At 39.6% G+C, this 16,812-nt stretch overlaps 1 protein-coding gene across 1 annotated transcript in view; it reads right to left on the bottom strand.

The window, feature by feature from the left end:
• Window positions 1–16,812, bottom strand: part of SOX5 (SRY-box 5) — a 453,937-nt gene that overhangs the window by 39,205 nt on the left and 397,920 nt on the right. The window contains exon 9 of the mRNA XM_026066897.1: window positions 16,667–16,812. Coding sequence (XP_025922682.1) covers window positions 16,667–16,812 — 146 coding nt within the window. The remainder of the gene's footprint in view (window positions 1–16,666) is intronic.

The following is a 16,812-nucleotide window of genomic DNA, read 5'->3' as shown; positions in this document are numbered from 1 at the left end:
TAGGAAAAACAAGAGAGGAATATGCAAAATGACCTGTCTGTAAACATGGAAGGCCCTGGGAGCTGTACGTCTTCCCCCCAGCAACTTTTTTTCTGGCTGTGCAGTGCTTACTTTGTGAGTATCACTCTACTTTTAGAGCCATAGAATAGAGCTGCAGAAATAACAGAGGACCAAGCATATGATCACTTGAGTCCTCCAGTTAGCTCTGACATGGAACAACGTGGGCTATTTCAGCTGCAGAGCATGCTCAAAGCAGTGTTTGTGGAGTGCTTGTGTCTATGAAACTCCTCCTAGAAGTCTCCACCCAACGATGACCTGGGGCAACGCCATTAATTTGGTGTAGCCACCGGTCAGAATTCTGCATGCAGAACTGTAAAAGCAACTCTCAGATCTCTTCAGGAAACACAAGTGCTGCACCGGGACCTAGCCCTTTCGGGTCTCACGGAGCTGAAGGCAGCCTGTTTGGCAAACAGAATACATCAAGGCATACAATTTAGCAAAATGAGCAAACTGGTATGTGTTTACTCAAAATTCATTCATTTGGATTCTAAAATTCCTCAGAGAAGCATCCTCCAAACCATACTTCCAGCTTCTGGCTGGCTCTGGACTGCCAAAACGCCCACCATCCTTGTAAAGTCTCCTGGTAGTCTCCACAGACAAACAGCACAATGTTTTTGARGAAAGCTGCCGGTATGATATTTCTATGCTATTTTTGCTTGATCATGAGTTTTCAGTCACACCAACCTTTAGGAAAATCTGATGACTTGTGGATGCTTTTCCCAAATCAGATCCAAACTTCAAACATACATTTTCATCCATACAAAATACAACTGACTTATTCCTATTGCCATTATTTTGCTGTTTGGGCATTTGCTCTTCTGTTAGATTGAAACAAGCAGAACTGAGAGTTGCTTGCCATGCATGGATCTGCAGTACAACATGAGGCAAAATTGCAGGAACAAAGTCCTTTTAGCATTTGCTTGCACCTCATAATGAAAAAGCTACTTCTCACGCTGCATCTCTGACTGAGCAAAAATTTAACATAGTAGTCTCATTCACAAAAAAACTTCAGTGAAACTTTTTTGAGCAAATCCTGCCAGATTTGGCCTGAACTGGGAAGGATTCATATTAAATAAAGATACATGAGCCAGTGCTGAAAGACTGGCCACTTGGGACTTTGCTAGTCCACACTTTGTGCCAAACTTGAGTCCTTTTGTTAGCTTTTCATTTCTAATAATTATTGTTCAACTGTATATCCCACACCACCACCGTTCCTATTTATTTGGTATAATACTATTAATGAAGTGCTTCTCTAAGAGGGCTCAAGTCAGCTGCTAAGCAGGAAGAGTGACTTAGGCACAGGTCAGCAGGGATTGATGCAGATACTACAAATCTTCAGGGGATGACAACAACCAATTTTTCATGCTTTTAACCATGCAAAACACTGCACAACAACTAAAAAAACATTAGAGAGGATCACAAAATTGTGAGGGACAGGAGGGAAAAGGCATCTTCCTAGAAAGAATATTTCTTCCGAACAGCCCCCACTGAAATACATGGCAAATAATAAAGTGTGAGAGAGAAAAAAAAGTCACTTCTCCAGTTCTTCAGAGGAATATTAATTAATTAAAGCTCATAATTATCCCTACAGCTTTTGCCTTTTTTTACAAACAGGAAGAATGAGGCACAAAGTGGCTAAATGATTTGCCTAATCTCACACAGTGAGTAAATAGCTGAATCAGAACAGAGCCACTGCCACTCTTACTCAGACCCATAATTTTTTTTGGTACTCGACTGAATCTCCCTAAATGTCCAGCTGCTTTAGAAGAAGCTGCAGGACAAAGTAGGTGGCTGTCAGATAATCTGATCTGTGGCATGTATTCCTGAACTTTTGTTGGGTAGAAACTGAAGGGTCCCAGGCCCACCCATAACAAGCCTGTTTGAAAAGTGGAGCTAGACTTTAGGCTGGATTTGAGTTGCTGCCTAAACTGAACTTGGAGTCACCATCCTCCAATGAATAACCCCTAGGAAACGCTAAGCAGAACGAACAGCAGTGAAAACAACAAAACCTGAAAGGATGGGGAAGGACCTGGAAGGAAGTAAAACAAGGACCTGCAAAGCCAAACAGCGTTACAAACTGGTACATTTTAAATGAACAACAAGAAAACAAAAGCCACACTGATCAAAGCCTCCCACCTCCTCTCTGTGGTGGATTACACCTTCACTGGGAGCACACCACCACCTCTAACCCCACACCTGCAAAAGGAATTAATTTCAAAAAGAATACAGACCAAAGCGCACCGTATCAAAACAAATTAGCAACAGACCCCTCCTCCCGCTGTGGTCAGGCAGGGGAAGCAGAAATGCTGCATGGATTGTAAGATTCAAGGAGGGAAAAAAGACAAAAGCAAACCAAAAAACAGCTGTTGAAAACTTTAGAAGAAGCAAGTCAAAAGAGCTTGAAAGAAAAGAGATTTCAAACAGCTTGGACGATTGACAGTGGACTAAGAAATTCCTTTTCAAAAACCACCTGTGTTTCCTCTGACTTTGGATATCTCTATGCAGTCTAGGTACATTTTTCACTGAGAGAGGCAGCTACATATGCAATACAACGAGTAGGTAGTGCAAAGATAAAATGCACTGGTTTTATTTATAGATATATATAAGCTGTATGAAAAGTGTCAAAATATGTTTTGTAACTGTAGATATGGCCTGCCTGCCAATTTGTTTTTCAAACTAATAGCTTTTCAAAGGGAAAATATCAACACAAAACTCATCCTTCTTTAATGCTTGCATGCTCTTAACAACATCCCAGATCACTAAAATCAAAATGATTTTTCAACTCTTGCTGCCTGTTTTTTTCATTTCACCTCATTTTAACAGTAAGACCAAATGTAATCAGCAGTTCCAGAAACCGGAGGCAGCAGAGGAGGGGTCTGAGGTACCATAAGGAGCATTTAAAGCAAACACATGCTCCATCTTTGAAAACTGCACACACAGAAAAAGAAAAAATTTGGTTGATATTTATACCCCACCCATAGTCAGATATCTGGGGCTTAACTACTTGAGAGTATACCTGCTGGGAAGGGCTGTTGCTTCTCCTATGCCACAGTCATGCCTTATTTACTGATGATTTCTTGGGTCAGGCGTGGGCACTCAAAGAGACTTGGGTTCATTTCCTGATTTTGCAACAAACATCCTCTGGGAACTTGAATGAGTCACTCAGCAGCTAATTTTCTTCTGCACATGGTCACTGACATCATTGCAAAGTGGTTACAAAATTTTACCAAATACAAATGTTAGTGTTAGTATATGGCTACAGAAAGTAAAAAGCCACCTCTTTTGCCTTAATTCTCTACTTTAAAAATGGAGAAAATACATCCTTTCATCTATGAAAAGGATTTCTTCTACGCAAAGTGAGCATCACATATATGTTCGTTTAACTGCATGAGGACCCCACCCTTTAAAGCTCTTTAAGTTTAGTATTATTGACATTATACTTACGTAATTATCCTAATGAACATATTAAACAATCATAACAATCATAATTAAAATTGAAATACATTGTAGTTCCATTTCTATTTGCTACTGTCAGTACTGAATACAGGTTACAAGCAGAACAGCGCTGAAGAAGTATTCAGCCCCCCTTGGTGAATAGACTGTTCAGATCTTATTCCTGATTCACATGAGCAAAAATGAAATCACCATCAGGACCAATATCAGGGCCAAATTGCTGGTAGGCACAATGAACCACTAATTGCTGGATTCATTAGTAAGACTCATAGTTTGTCCCCATGAGATGCTGAACACTTTCAGCTCCTTTTAAAACCTCACGTCTTAGAAATTAAAATTAACAACTACAAACTAGTATTTCTGTTACACTGTAGAAACTCAGCATGAATTTGAAGTCAGATCACAAGAATGCCAAAAATCTATTGTGTAAAATTAGGCAGATTTTTATCTACCATTTTCCTGTTAATTCCATACATACATGCATACACAATAGATATTCCATGCTGTTCCTCAAGCCTAAACAATCAGTTAAAATAGGTTTTGTAAAGCTGAAAGAAGACAACTGCCTTAAAAATACCTTTCAAATAGCCCCAGCATCACACTGCTAAGATTGGCCTATTCTTTTCAGACGTAAAACAAATGTCTATTTAAGAACACATCCAAATGCATTTCCATCACTCAGCCAGAACACATTCATCTCCCAGAAGCTAACACTGTATGATATGGAAAGAGAGAGAGAGAGAGAGAGAGAGGAGACCTTTAGTCCACCTACTGGCTTCACTAAAGGCAATGAATCCAGCCCTAGCTCATTTCAAGTAGGTTCAGTTGTGTCAAAGCTTACCCACAAGCTATTTCTTGATGATTTATAGCTGATGTCTACAGATCTCCTTTTATTTTAATGATAACTTCAATGGAGACATTAAGACATTCTTTGTCTTCACAGAAGTATACAAGAGGGAAGCTGACATCTTAAATAAAATTCCAAGAGGCCGATTCGCTATTTCTGAACAGGGCCAGCTCTGGGCAGTTTTTATATCTTGTCCAGAAGAAGGAAGACCTCCCTCCCTCCCCCATTTCTCCCATACTAAAGCTGCTATGCTTTGTGACTTACTCTGGGCACAAATCCTACAGCACTGACTCAACGTGTATGTCACCAGTTAATTAGGATCAAGACAAGACACTAGGATACTTGGTAAGCATAAGGTAGTTTCATTGCTTCACCAGTAATAGCATACTGGTTATACATACTACTTAACATATATATTTATATAGCATATTTTCTTCTGTTTGAGCCCAGAGCAATTTACAAAGTGAGTCCCAAATGATACCATAGATCACAGAAATCCTTTCACCCAACTGAACTGTAATCATTTGGGGGTGAAACACAACACTTTGCAATGGTGCAGAAAAAGCAGTAGCAAGACATACTGCATCCACTTGAAATTTAAGATGTCATGCCTGTAAAACCCTGGATAGCTGTCCAAATCTGAGATTATTTTTAGCCTGGAAATTAGGGTGTGTGTGCATGTGTGTGAGTGTGCACATGAGATCAGCGTGCATGCATGTATGTGTTTGTCGATCTTCATCTCCAAATAAATTTTGAGCTCAGCAGGCAATTTCCATCAGACTTGATGACGGAAGGAAGTCCTTGAAGAACCATGTGATTTGTGTAAAGAGGCAACGTGGCAGAGGAGTGGGGCACTGTAGGCATCTCCACTCAGGAAAAGACTCCCACATTTTAATAGACAGCAGGGGATGCCCCTATGAGAAGTCTACATCTCCAGCCAGAGTCTAAATATTGTGAGACTTTACAAACACTCGTGAAACCGGGCTTCTGGCACTCTTGGAACAACTTGTTCATTTTAAAATGAAGGCAGAAGAGAAAGTCTCTATTCAGTTTCTTTGTTCTGCTCTACAGGCCGCTGAATATCTGTGCTACCTTCTCACTTTGGCTGGTGAAAGTGATGTGGCTGTAATCTTCCTCACATGCTAGCCCCAATAAACTTTATTTGTTTGGTACACCAGTGAATCTCCCAGGTCTTACAATACTGCATTATTCAGCTTATAAGCTGCAGTTCATTCTGTGTAGAGAAATTCGCATTCCTAAGGCTGTGAAATTAGGAACTGTAAATCCAGACATGAAATGTAGCGGGCAAACCGTCATGTGACACCACTTCAACTTCTGATATCACAAATGAAATGCTACTTGACATGCATTTCTCAACCAAATGCGTGTGTCAAATTTCCCTGACCCCAGATTAGGTCTGGGCCTTTTATAGAGCACATTGAAAGCACAGCTCATCTGCACGTTTATGATGAATAATAAGCAAACAGCGATGAATTAATTCATCCCAGAGTTTTAATTGCTGACTCATTATTTTCAGTGGCCATCAGAAGCTAGCATAGGAGTATCCAGAAAGGCAACAAGATAGTTTCAGGGAAGACTAAGAATATTGGAAACAGGCACAAAAGGGAGTCATTCTGATCTTCATGCAAAGCAGAAGAAACAAGAGTTTAGACTAGAAGTATTCAAGAGTTTACTGAGGCAACCAACAGCTAAATTCAAAATATATTAACTTATAGCTGTAAACTGAAGTCTACACAGCTCTTAGCATGGCTAAAGATAAAAATAATCACTGACCTGGAATGACTGCAGCCCTGAGAGAGCTACCTTTGGAAAGAGAGAAATTCACAAGAACCTGACATAATAAAAATATTCTTCAGAACTGTGATCATCATGTTGTCTTCCTAATGGCTGACTGAATTAAAACTGCTTTAGTAATTCTGTCGCTACATTACTGCTTTTTCTGGTACACTGCTTCAGAGTTTTCTCTGGAGCACTCTGGAGAGGAATAAATGTACCCCTGAAACTCAACTTTAAGAAGCTTTTTGTGCCAATTTTCCCATGGATATGTCATGTGGGGTTGTGTTTGTCACTATGTAACTCCTGTTGTGTTCTGTTAACTTGAAATCCTGTAACGCGATGTGGCTGATTCATGACGTGATATGTCACTGCCTGGCATGTCAGCTGAAAGCCTGTACGAACCCATGTGTTACACTTCTGTACACACATAGCTATTAAAAATACTCCCCATTTTTTTAAAATCTACTAGCAGGTGCTGGCACATCCACTCAAAAAAGTTTAAGAAACACTAATAACTTATGAAATGCTCTAAGTTACATTCTTTCAGTCACATCGTGACTGGAAATTGAAGAGCCTTCTCTCCAGCCTTCCCATAGCAGACAAGGTCTTCTCCTCTGTGCACTCAGTTGGTCAAGATACTGAGCAATCTTTTATCAAAGATATTTTTTCCTCAATCAATCAATTTTTTTCAAAGACATCAGTCATGATATTAACTTATCTTTCCCCCCCAAAAGAACAGGAAAAAAGTAGCAACTGAAATGAAACAAACAGAAACTAAACTGACTCATTAGTACAAAAAGGTACATTTGAAATCATAGTTTGGTACCATTAGTGGACAAAGGATCAGGATCAAAACTGTCTAACTGGTTTCATATATGAGCCCTTGTTTAATAATGTCAGAAAACAAAATGATCTGCTGTCTCAGTTTGTCTGCTGCTAATTTCTACCCTCTTTGGATACTATCAAAATGTTTTTACCAGGCTTACTACAGTCAAAAAATATAATTCTGCTGTACAATGGTTACGCCTTTGCAGAATTGCAAACACGGAGTCTTCTATGATTTGTCTCTGAAAATGAATGATAATTGATTAAAATAATAATTCTTTGATTCATTTTATTTGTTAGCTGCCCTCTAAGCCTTTGAAATACATTTATACCTGTAAGTTTCAGCCATGATGGACAGAAGCTCTTTGTTTAAAAGAGATTCTTACACTTTCACATGACTCCAGCAGCTGGGTCTTTAAAGAAACTATCCATTACAACATTACAAGACATGGCTACACTGCTTTGAGAAACCCATATACTCTAAAGTAACAGGATTTACACATAATTCTCTGAAACCCTCTTTCATGTCCCTTCCATTTTACAGCAAGCAATTTAAAATGTATGTTGTACAACAAATGTAAAGTTCTCAAAAACTTCAGTGAAACATTTGCGAAGCACTTAATATAACTCCAGAGTCCACACCAACCTATAAGAAACTGTCTCTTTGAATTTGAAAATAAAATAGATTCCTTCTCCATTCTGCTGCTAATGTTGCTTCTCTTCAACTATCCACAGCTACCAAGGATTACAGAATAAATGTTTCAGATTAAAAAAAAAGAAGTTTGTAGAGCTCCCTTGTTAAATGTTAATCATGCAGGAATGGGTACAGTAATACTTACTGCAAACTAGATTTCTTTGATGCTTAGTTTAAATTGCATTCTGTCTGAATGTGTCAAGAGCAGCTAATTTCAAATCTAGCATGTAACATGTGGAAGCAAACCACTTTCAGCAGACAAAACAAGCAGCTTCTGGAAGCTACCAGACTGATCATATTAAAATTTGATACAAGCAGCTCAGAAATTTACTTTCTGTGTTGAAAAGTGCTATGCTTGATAAAGGATGGGTACACTGCTGTCCAGTGGATGGCCCTGCCATGGCAGCCTATGGACTTTACCTGTCATTATAAACACATGCTACAAAGTACCTAAACACTTAAACCTGAACTTGTGAAAGGGAAAATTTAGTGCCTAAATTGAGGCATCTGGCTTCCTTGTAGAAGAATCTTATAGAATCAGAGTCTTTTGCTTCATTTTAGGCTGTCTCCTATTCTACGAAGGCAGTACATTGCCACTATTTTGCACAGGCCTGTGCTCCTGGAATAAACATATTCCTTGATTTAGAGTGTCTAACAGCTCAGAGTCTAGAAAATAAATCTCTGGAATAAAAGACAGATGAACTTTACTTGAAAGGAATTTCATATTAAGAAGGAAACTAGAAATTATCGTGATACTAGTGTAACTGGCTGTTTCTGTTATCTACATTTAAACTTGGAGCTAGTATCAGTCCTTCATCTTTTCAGTGCTGTGAAAGATGCTTTGATACTTGGCAGCCCCCTATGAAGAACACTTCTCAAGCTGAACTTCACATATGAATTTCTCATGGTTGGCTTCCTTTCCACAGTAGAAACAATCTCTCCTAAGTATTTTCCAACTATCCCCCCAGAAGAAGCCCATGTGAAAGGTGAAGATTACTGACAAAAACAACAGCAACCAGAAAAATCTAATCTTTTCTGTTTCTTTATGCGGCTCCAGATTCCATGCTGTTACTCCTAAACCCTTCCACTGCTACTCTTGGGATCGAGTCCATCAGCACAACATCTATCTTAGGGACATAAAAAAAAAAAAAAATCCTGTGAGAGTGTTTTCTTGCTTGGGGTTCCCTAAGTCTCTTCTGAAATGCTGCTTTTTCTTATTGAAATTCCTTCTTCCAAATAACACTAGATGGGCAGTTCTGTCATAATGCCTCTACAGAAGTAAGTGCGTAGATATTTCTAAGTAACAGAATAAGACACAAAACTGAAACAAAATGTCAGGTCCCAACATTCCCGAATGTTGAGGGAAACTGAAACTGGATCTGATTTTAGTAGCTGCCTCCTGAAAATAACAGTGCATGGTGTAATGTCTCGGTCTGCAGTGTCACTGCTAAGCCAGTGTTGTGGAACAGTTATCCAGAAAGGATGAAAACTACTCCCTGTCTGCCTGTGCTCCTCCCCTCCACCCCAAACCTTTCCCACTTAGGAAAATGTGGATGGTTCATTGGTTCATACAAGGTAAGGAAGGCCCTAGCAGTAAGGAACAGTGAGGAACTTGTCAGGAGCACAGACTGCATGTTAGTCATTACCACTTTGTTTTACATCTCTGTTGTTCTCTGTCTGATTTCTGAAGACCTCTCTTTCAGAAATGCAGTGGTCTTGCTTAATTTGTGTGGCTTGCTTTTGTTTTGTGAACAACAGATTTCAGAGGGCTTTTTTCCCCCTTTTCTCTTTGTTATGTTTTCTTCTGAGTTTTCATTATTAAAAGCACTGACTGAGTCTGGCAAGGGCTGACTGGCTAGCAACTGTGCTTGAGAGACAGGCTTCTGCCAGAGAGACATGGTATCAGGAAACAGAACTGTGGAGAGTTAATCTGAAAGAGCATCCTAGGATCCCTGCCATGTATTTAATTTATTTTTAGGAAAGTGGAGAGGTATGGAAAGCAGGAAGAATGCTGTGTTAGTCCCTACTGTTGCTGCTGCTGCTGCTTTTTAAATACTGTTATTAGCACTGTTTTTACTGTTCAGAACACACTCTCTATTTTAAAAAAGAATCTTAAGAAGTTCCATTAACACACATAATTTCACTGTGCGCAGGCAAATGGTTTAAAAAGTCATTGGTTATATGCCTGGCTGGCATATATAGGGAGGAGAGCAAAGAAGAGAAAAAAAGTCTCCAAGATCCCATCACCCACTCTACATTCTGCTATTTGGGAGTAAAAACATAAGGCAGCAAACGAAAAAGGCTGCCAGGTAAAGAGATAATTAGCTACAAGCTTTACATTAAAGAATGGACACAGATATTAAAGAAGTACCAAGTACTATAGCACAAATAAAGTCTCAGTTTATAGCTCCCTATACATCATTGCATCCGTACTATCAACTCTTTTCTTAACTATTTTACAGCTATTTCTAACCTGTTAAATGGACTGAAAAGGGGATTGGGAAATGCAAGCACTGAATAATGTTTTGAATGCACTGATTTATAATGTTCTAGGTCTAACTGTTACTCTGGTGCTGAAAAGTTTAATGGATTCATTTACAAGGATTTTTAAATCAATAGCATATAAAGAATTGTGTCCAGCCCAGAAATTCACAAAAACTAAAGAGCCTTGCAAATCTTGAAGATAAACGTACTGTAAACACAGCAATGTTCCAGCAGAAATGGTGTGTCTTACATTACTTTGGGGAAACCCTTCACTCTAAAATACCCCAGTATTCTCTTTACTGAAAGTAAGAATACCTTAATTCCCTGCTGTCTGGAAATGCATTCAGCAGTTGCTGAGCTCTTTGATCAATAAAGAGGACAATAATTGCCATTAGTATACAAGGTCTAATATGGGCACCGTGCTAGTTTCACACAGTTCCTTTTTCTCTTCTCTAGCACTTTGCAAGCAGGAAAAAAAGAGTTTGGCCCCATCCAGCACATGCAGTCACACCATTTAATCAGCTGTATGCTGCCAAGATCAGTCCTCTTTATCATACAACTGTCCTCTTCATAGCCAAAGTACTCTGCAGTGCTGTGCAGAACAGTTAGGTCACATCTCCAAAAATATTTGATAGCATTAAATAATAAAAAAGTATTATGAGGGGGAAACACTGATATCCTTCTACATATGAATAGCAATGTATCCATCATCTGTAGAGCCAAAATTAATTACTTCCCTCTAACGTGTTTGATCATGAAAAACAAAGTGATCAAAAAAGGAACCTCTGAGGGTAAAGGCAGTCTATATGGCTACTTATCAACTAGGCCTATGCAATAGTCATAGCTTGATGTGGCAAGCAAACTGGTACAGTTATGTGCATAACGGAGATTAACTTTTTCCCCAAAATAAATTTTCACATTCTGCGCTAGCATACAAAAGAGAGATGTGACGAAAAGGGAGAAAAAGACCCTCAAACAGCTGGGCTGCTTAGGGTAGTCATCTAAAATGAAGTTCAAGTCAACAATTTGCCTGAATTGAAATCAGAAATATCATTTAAATGAGTGTTCTTATTACCGAGCCATCCTGGGGCCTTGTTCTCTCTCCTTGTCTCTGGATTATTACTTTTTTGGATTATCATATTTTTAACCTGAGTCAAGAAAGCTTTCCTGCTGAAACTGGTAAGTACATTCCCATCACCAGTTTTGACTGGGAGAGCAAATTCTCAACCAGCTCCCCATAGTAAAAGGTTCTCTTTTTTTTCCTAATATGGAAACCTATGGTTGTGTCCAAATTAAAATTCCCATATCCAAAGTCTCCTTTTCTTTATTATGTCCCTGGAATTAGATGTCATTGACAGTAAAGCCAACAGTGATTCAGCTGTAGTTTCCCATTCGGACTTAGCTTGCCTGGGTGAGAAGGGAGCAAGTATACTGCTGGTCCCTTTTTACCCTACCATAAGCAAGACACAGCTGGTGCATATGGCAGCAACTGTAGCATTGTCAGCTGATACTCCTCAAATATGGAAGAAACTCCCATGGAGAATCTTTGGCCATTTCAAGGCCAATCTGTGCTGTATTAGAGAGGCAAGCTCTAAGTCTTTAAAAGGAGATTCTGTTGCTGACTATAGGCAACATGAAAGATTTTCAATCCAGTGTTTACTCTGGTGATCAGAGGATCAGATAATGTGAAAATAAAGTACCATCTTTGGTTAAGGATTCACACTGGTATTTGTCTGGATAGTGCAGTTGAGGAGAATCTGATTGTGTATATCCAACTGCTTAGTGCTGTTTCTGGCTTGTCTGAAACACATTTCCTTTCCTTGTCACAACTCCCAGGTGCTACTGCTGAGCAAACAGTAACATCACTGCCAGAAGTATTTGAAAAGAACAAAAAAATTGATTTGGACAATCTGTGTGCTGTTGCCATTGATGGAGACACAACTGTGAGCAGGGTTAGGGCTGAGGTCATAACAAGGTTAAAAGAAAAGTGCCCAGGAATTCTCTTCTGTCACATTTCACACTGAATTGCTCTTGTTTTTCAGCAGATGCTACAGACAATGCGCTGCGCTCCATCAAATCCTGGGAATCATTTAGTTACATTTACAAGCTACATTGAAAATTTACTCCAGAATTACTGTACTTGAAAGATTACATAGAAAGGGCTAAGATCTTGTAACACAGACACACACACACACGATGTTGCATTTATGTGTGTAACAAAAAGCAAGGAACAAGGACAGCAATGAACAGGACCTGTTTACTGCTGAGGGTGATATTGTTGTCCTTATTCAACAGTATGATGCACCACCTCTGAGGTCAATGAAGTTTGTACCTATTAGTAAGAATCCCAGCACCATGATAAGGGTCTCTGTCCAGACATACATATTCTTTTATCAGGTTACTTCTGTTTCCCCTGTGTGGCACTGTGCAAGCAAGAGGCTTGAAGTTAATCACAGGACTGGCGGTGGGTTATTCTGCCTAGTCCTTATCTTCATCTGTGCCTAGTCCTCTCTTACTTATTTGGGAGCATGTAACCACCTTGAACACCCATCTGAGCAGCATGCAAGTATTTACAACATCAAGGGCAAAATGTGCTTAAGACAGACTTTGGAAATCCAGCACAATTTGGCAAACTTAAGATAGTTGCCTTTCAAACGGGTTGTGGAGGAGGCCTTGGTAAATTTGAATGGTATGATTAGCATACCGGCTGTTTTTAAAACTGCTCAAGAAGAAGCTGTGTTAAAATCCATTTCCGCAAGACACACTCATTTTCTTTTGGACAGGCTCCACTAGCTCTGTTTCTTAAATCAGTTTTTCTGGCACAGAGATTTCTTCTTGGAAGAATGTACAGCACCAGCTCAGTTTCCTAACCAAAACTTGACAGAATGTGCAGCACAGCATAATGGCATCTCTGCTTCATGGTTTCCTAAAAGTTACAGCACAGAAACCTGGGAAGTGAATTTGTCTATTCCAGGTCACATCTGTTGAAAGGCAAGTGAGACAACAGAAAATGCCAGGTTAGTCTGCCCAGTGCAATGTTCAAACACTGGTGAGGGCCACTGATAAAAGGTTTGCCAACACAGGGGTTGCCAAGGTCTTAGAGGAGTTTCAGGGATGTGTTCAAGTCTTACTAGATTTAAAGGATGATCCTTGGCAAATTCCCCCTCATGCCTCTCAGCATTTCTAGAGCCAGCAGTTGTTCCATCTGCTGCTGAGGCCGACTTTGAAGAATCCTTGCAAAGAGCAGCACAGTAACTTTAACGCTATACAAGAGGGAAGAAACACAGCTTTTCAGAAGTGACCTAGATGTTTGCCAGTAGCTTGACACACTCTCAGGTAAGGCTGTCTCCTTGTCTCCAAACACTTAAGTGTATTTCCAAAGCTGCGCCAGTGTAAACTGTAGGCTGAAAGCAGAGATTCAGCAAACAGCATCTATTGAAAGCTTGCCTAAGGCATTAACTGTTCATCTGTGGAGGCTTGATGTATGGTGACTCACTGAGAAAGACCACCATGAATTAACTTCATGGATCAAGCTGCTGCTAGGGGGGAAAAAAAAGGCTGTGAAACTCAGACAGATACTCCTTAGCAACAGCTTGGAAAAAAAAATAAAAAAAATCAGCAAACACAAACTTTTGGAAATGTTGAACACAAACAGGCTTTGAAAAAGCAAAGGAAGATATAAACTAAGGTGCATGGTTTCAACATACAAGCTTCAGTTTCTGCAACTATCAGAGATTTACCAGTGTGTTTTCTAAGCCAGGCCATTTCATTATTGTGTAAGCTTTATTCTAATTACTGTAGGCACTATAAAGGTTTCTTTACCATTTAGTATTATAAATAATTGTGCTTCTAGGCTGGAGTTCAAAGCTCAGTATAGCATTCGCACAACACCACAGGCAGGTCAGGTGACCTTTCTCCAATTCTCCTCTCTCTGGTGCTGAGGACAGACAAAGTGATATGTCTGTCATACGCCATTACCATTAGAACAGAATCTTGTTCTTTTATTACAACTGAACTCCGCCGGATTTCTCAGCAGGAATGCTAAGTGAAATCAATGTCTTGGATTTCCAGGCTGAGCTTGGAGGTCACAGCCACTCTATCATTTCTCAGCATTATCTTTTCTCTTTCTCTCGCTCTCTCTCTGAGCCTCCAACTGGCACACAGCAGATTGAAAACAGCATGCATCACAGGGCTCATGCTGCACAATTTTACAGCTTTTTGGAGCCCCCTTCCTTTCCTTGTGGCCCACTCTTTTTTTGCAATTTGCAAATAAGTTTTGTTTGTGTCCTACAGAGCTGCAAGCCAAAGGCACTGGAACACCTATGAACACGAAAAAGCAACAAAACACAAGGGAGAACAGAGCCGATTTTGACAGCTGCCAGTAAGACGGTTATGCTTGATGTTACCAGTAGATATGGCAGGCCTACAATTGCCACAAAATAAATACTGTGTCCCCTTAAATCTCATCAGACAGGCTGTTTGTGCTGGCAAGATCCAAAAACAACACTGGAATTTTAAGTGTAGTGGATCTAGCAAGCCACTATCCACACACAAAACCCCCTTGTAAAACGCACAAAAATCTCTTGTTAACCATAGACATGAAATTTTGGAAAAAAAACATATCATCAAGCACTGCATGACTTTGCGATTCCTAGCTCTACAGTATATAAAAGAGGAGGCCAAGCCAAAGACAAACTTTGGGAAGTCAGAAAGTCTGTACTGAGGAGAGAAGAAAGAAAATGTAGACCTTAAGCTTTATTCATTAACACAACAGCCACTAGTTCCATCTCTTTTATTCTTTGTACATATATTTCACTGAGCTGACAATGGTATTATTTATTTGTCTGGTTATTTTTAATCTTTGCCACTTTACTGTTAGGGTAAAAATGAAGACACTACTGTCAATTCAAGGAATCCTTTCTGACATGATAAAGGACCTAGACAGCATGCTAGAGGACACTAACAAAAAGAAGGGACACATTTTTACCAAGCCCTTGCTGTCACTTAAATGGGACTGCTTTTTTCCTGAATTCCTCAGCTAAATTCTTACTAGCTGTTTTGCAACAACTAATATGTGCCATTCAGTTGTGAATGGTTACCTAAGCTCAGTTGTGGAATATACTGAGCACATCTTATTCCACTGATTTAATGAGATGGTCTTTAGCAAAATATAGAAGCAGTTCAAAAATCAGATATATTAGAGGAATAAGTAATAGCAGGTGACATTTTTGAAAGCAAGTAACTTAGGAAAATGCATCCCGTTAAGCAGTGTGCTTCAAAATAATTTAGTGACTTCTGAAAATCTTCTTTAAAGAATTTTTATTATCTGTATAGTCCTGATTCTGCAAGTCTTCAGGCCTATTTATGTATTCAGTTAGTCCCACTTGTTGCCACAGGAGGAATCCTACTGAACCTAGAAAGTAAATTCAGTATGTTCCTTTTGGAAGCAACCTTTAATGACTAGTTCAGATTTTTCACTAGTCATCTTATAGGCGAGTACAACAAAAAAATGGGTAAAAATTGCTGAATCAAACCTATAACACTACTTTTTGGATGAGCAATAACAAAAGGCGAAAAGAAAAAAATTATTCTTGAGATTATACCACATGCATTTGTTGAGTTGATTTAGCAGAAGGGGAAGAAAATGTTTGTCTCTAATTAACTTAGAACATTGATTTCAACCAGTTTTACCCAGTCCAGATATCAACGTGTTAGAATATTGTTGTATAGGAGCTTCAATGTGCAGAGAAAACAATTATATATCTCATTGTGATAGAGCAACTGAAATCTAAACAACTTGCTGAGAAATCACAGAACCTGAATTTACCTCCTCTGGTCCAGCAAAGATAGGCTGGACATATTTTGTGTATTCCTTCACGTTATAACTAACTTGTCATCCATTGGCAGTGTTCTACAGGTGGGGCCACAAGCTGTTAACTTGACCTCTTAAATCAGTAAAGATCTAATGGCCCTACCACTACCAAGAGTCAGAGCTCATCACTTTATAAACAGGTTCAAGCCTGTCCTATGACACAACACACACTGATTTAGATACTCGTTCTTCCACAGACTCCCACTGAGTCCCAGGACAAAATCTGGCTGCTGCCGAGATGCCCCAGTGCTTCCCATCTTTCGCTGATGCATTGCTAATCTAGCTCTAGCTTTGAGGTCTGAACAGAAATGACAGTTGCATGCTAGCACAGGAGGCCTGTGACCTCAGCCAGCTACCCATTATCAAAGATGGAAGAAAAAATAGTCCAATAGCTACAACACCGCAAAGGAATCCATGGGATCTTAGTTGAGGTGATACCTGTTACTGACTTCACTGTTACTGTCCTGGGGTTCTCCCATTATAAAAATGGCACTAAAGAAATTTTCCTATTTCATAAAGTCATCATGGGAAGAAAGCTGCCTGCAACCGAGAGGCACACAGATACCATTTGGATAAAGGCTGTGCAAATACCAGCGTTGTTAGAAACATTGTGCTGCAGGGCCTGGTACAGTACCTTGCTTTTGGGTGGAGGGCTGTTTGTGCTCTTGTCTGTGTGGATGCTGGTAGGGGATACAGCAGCACCAAGGTTACCTTGGGGTATGCCAGGTATCTTGCCTCCCGGAGACACTTGCATTGCAGCAAGTTGGGCAGCATACAATT

This window comes from Apteryx rowi, unplaced genomic scaffold (assembly GCF_003343035.1).
Source record: "Apteryx rowi isolate R43461 unplaced genomic scaffold, aptRow1 scaffold_25, whole genome shotgun sequence".
NCBI lineage: Eukaryota > Metazoa > Chordata > Aves > Apterygiformes > Apterygidae > Apteryx > Apteryx rowi.
The sequence above is the reverse complement of the archived record's forward strand: the minus strand, read 5'-3'. Positions and strand labels throughout refer to the sequence as shown.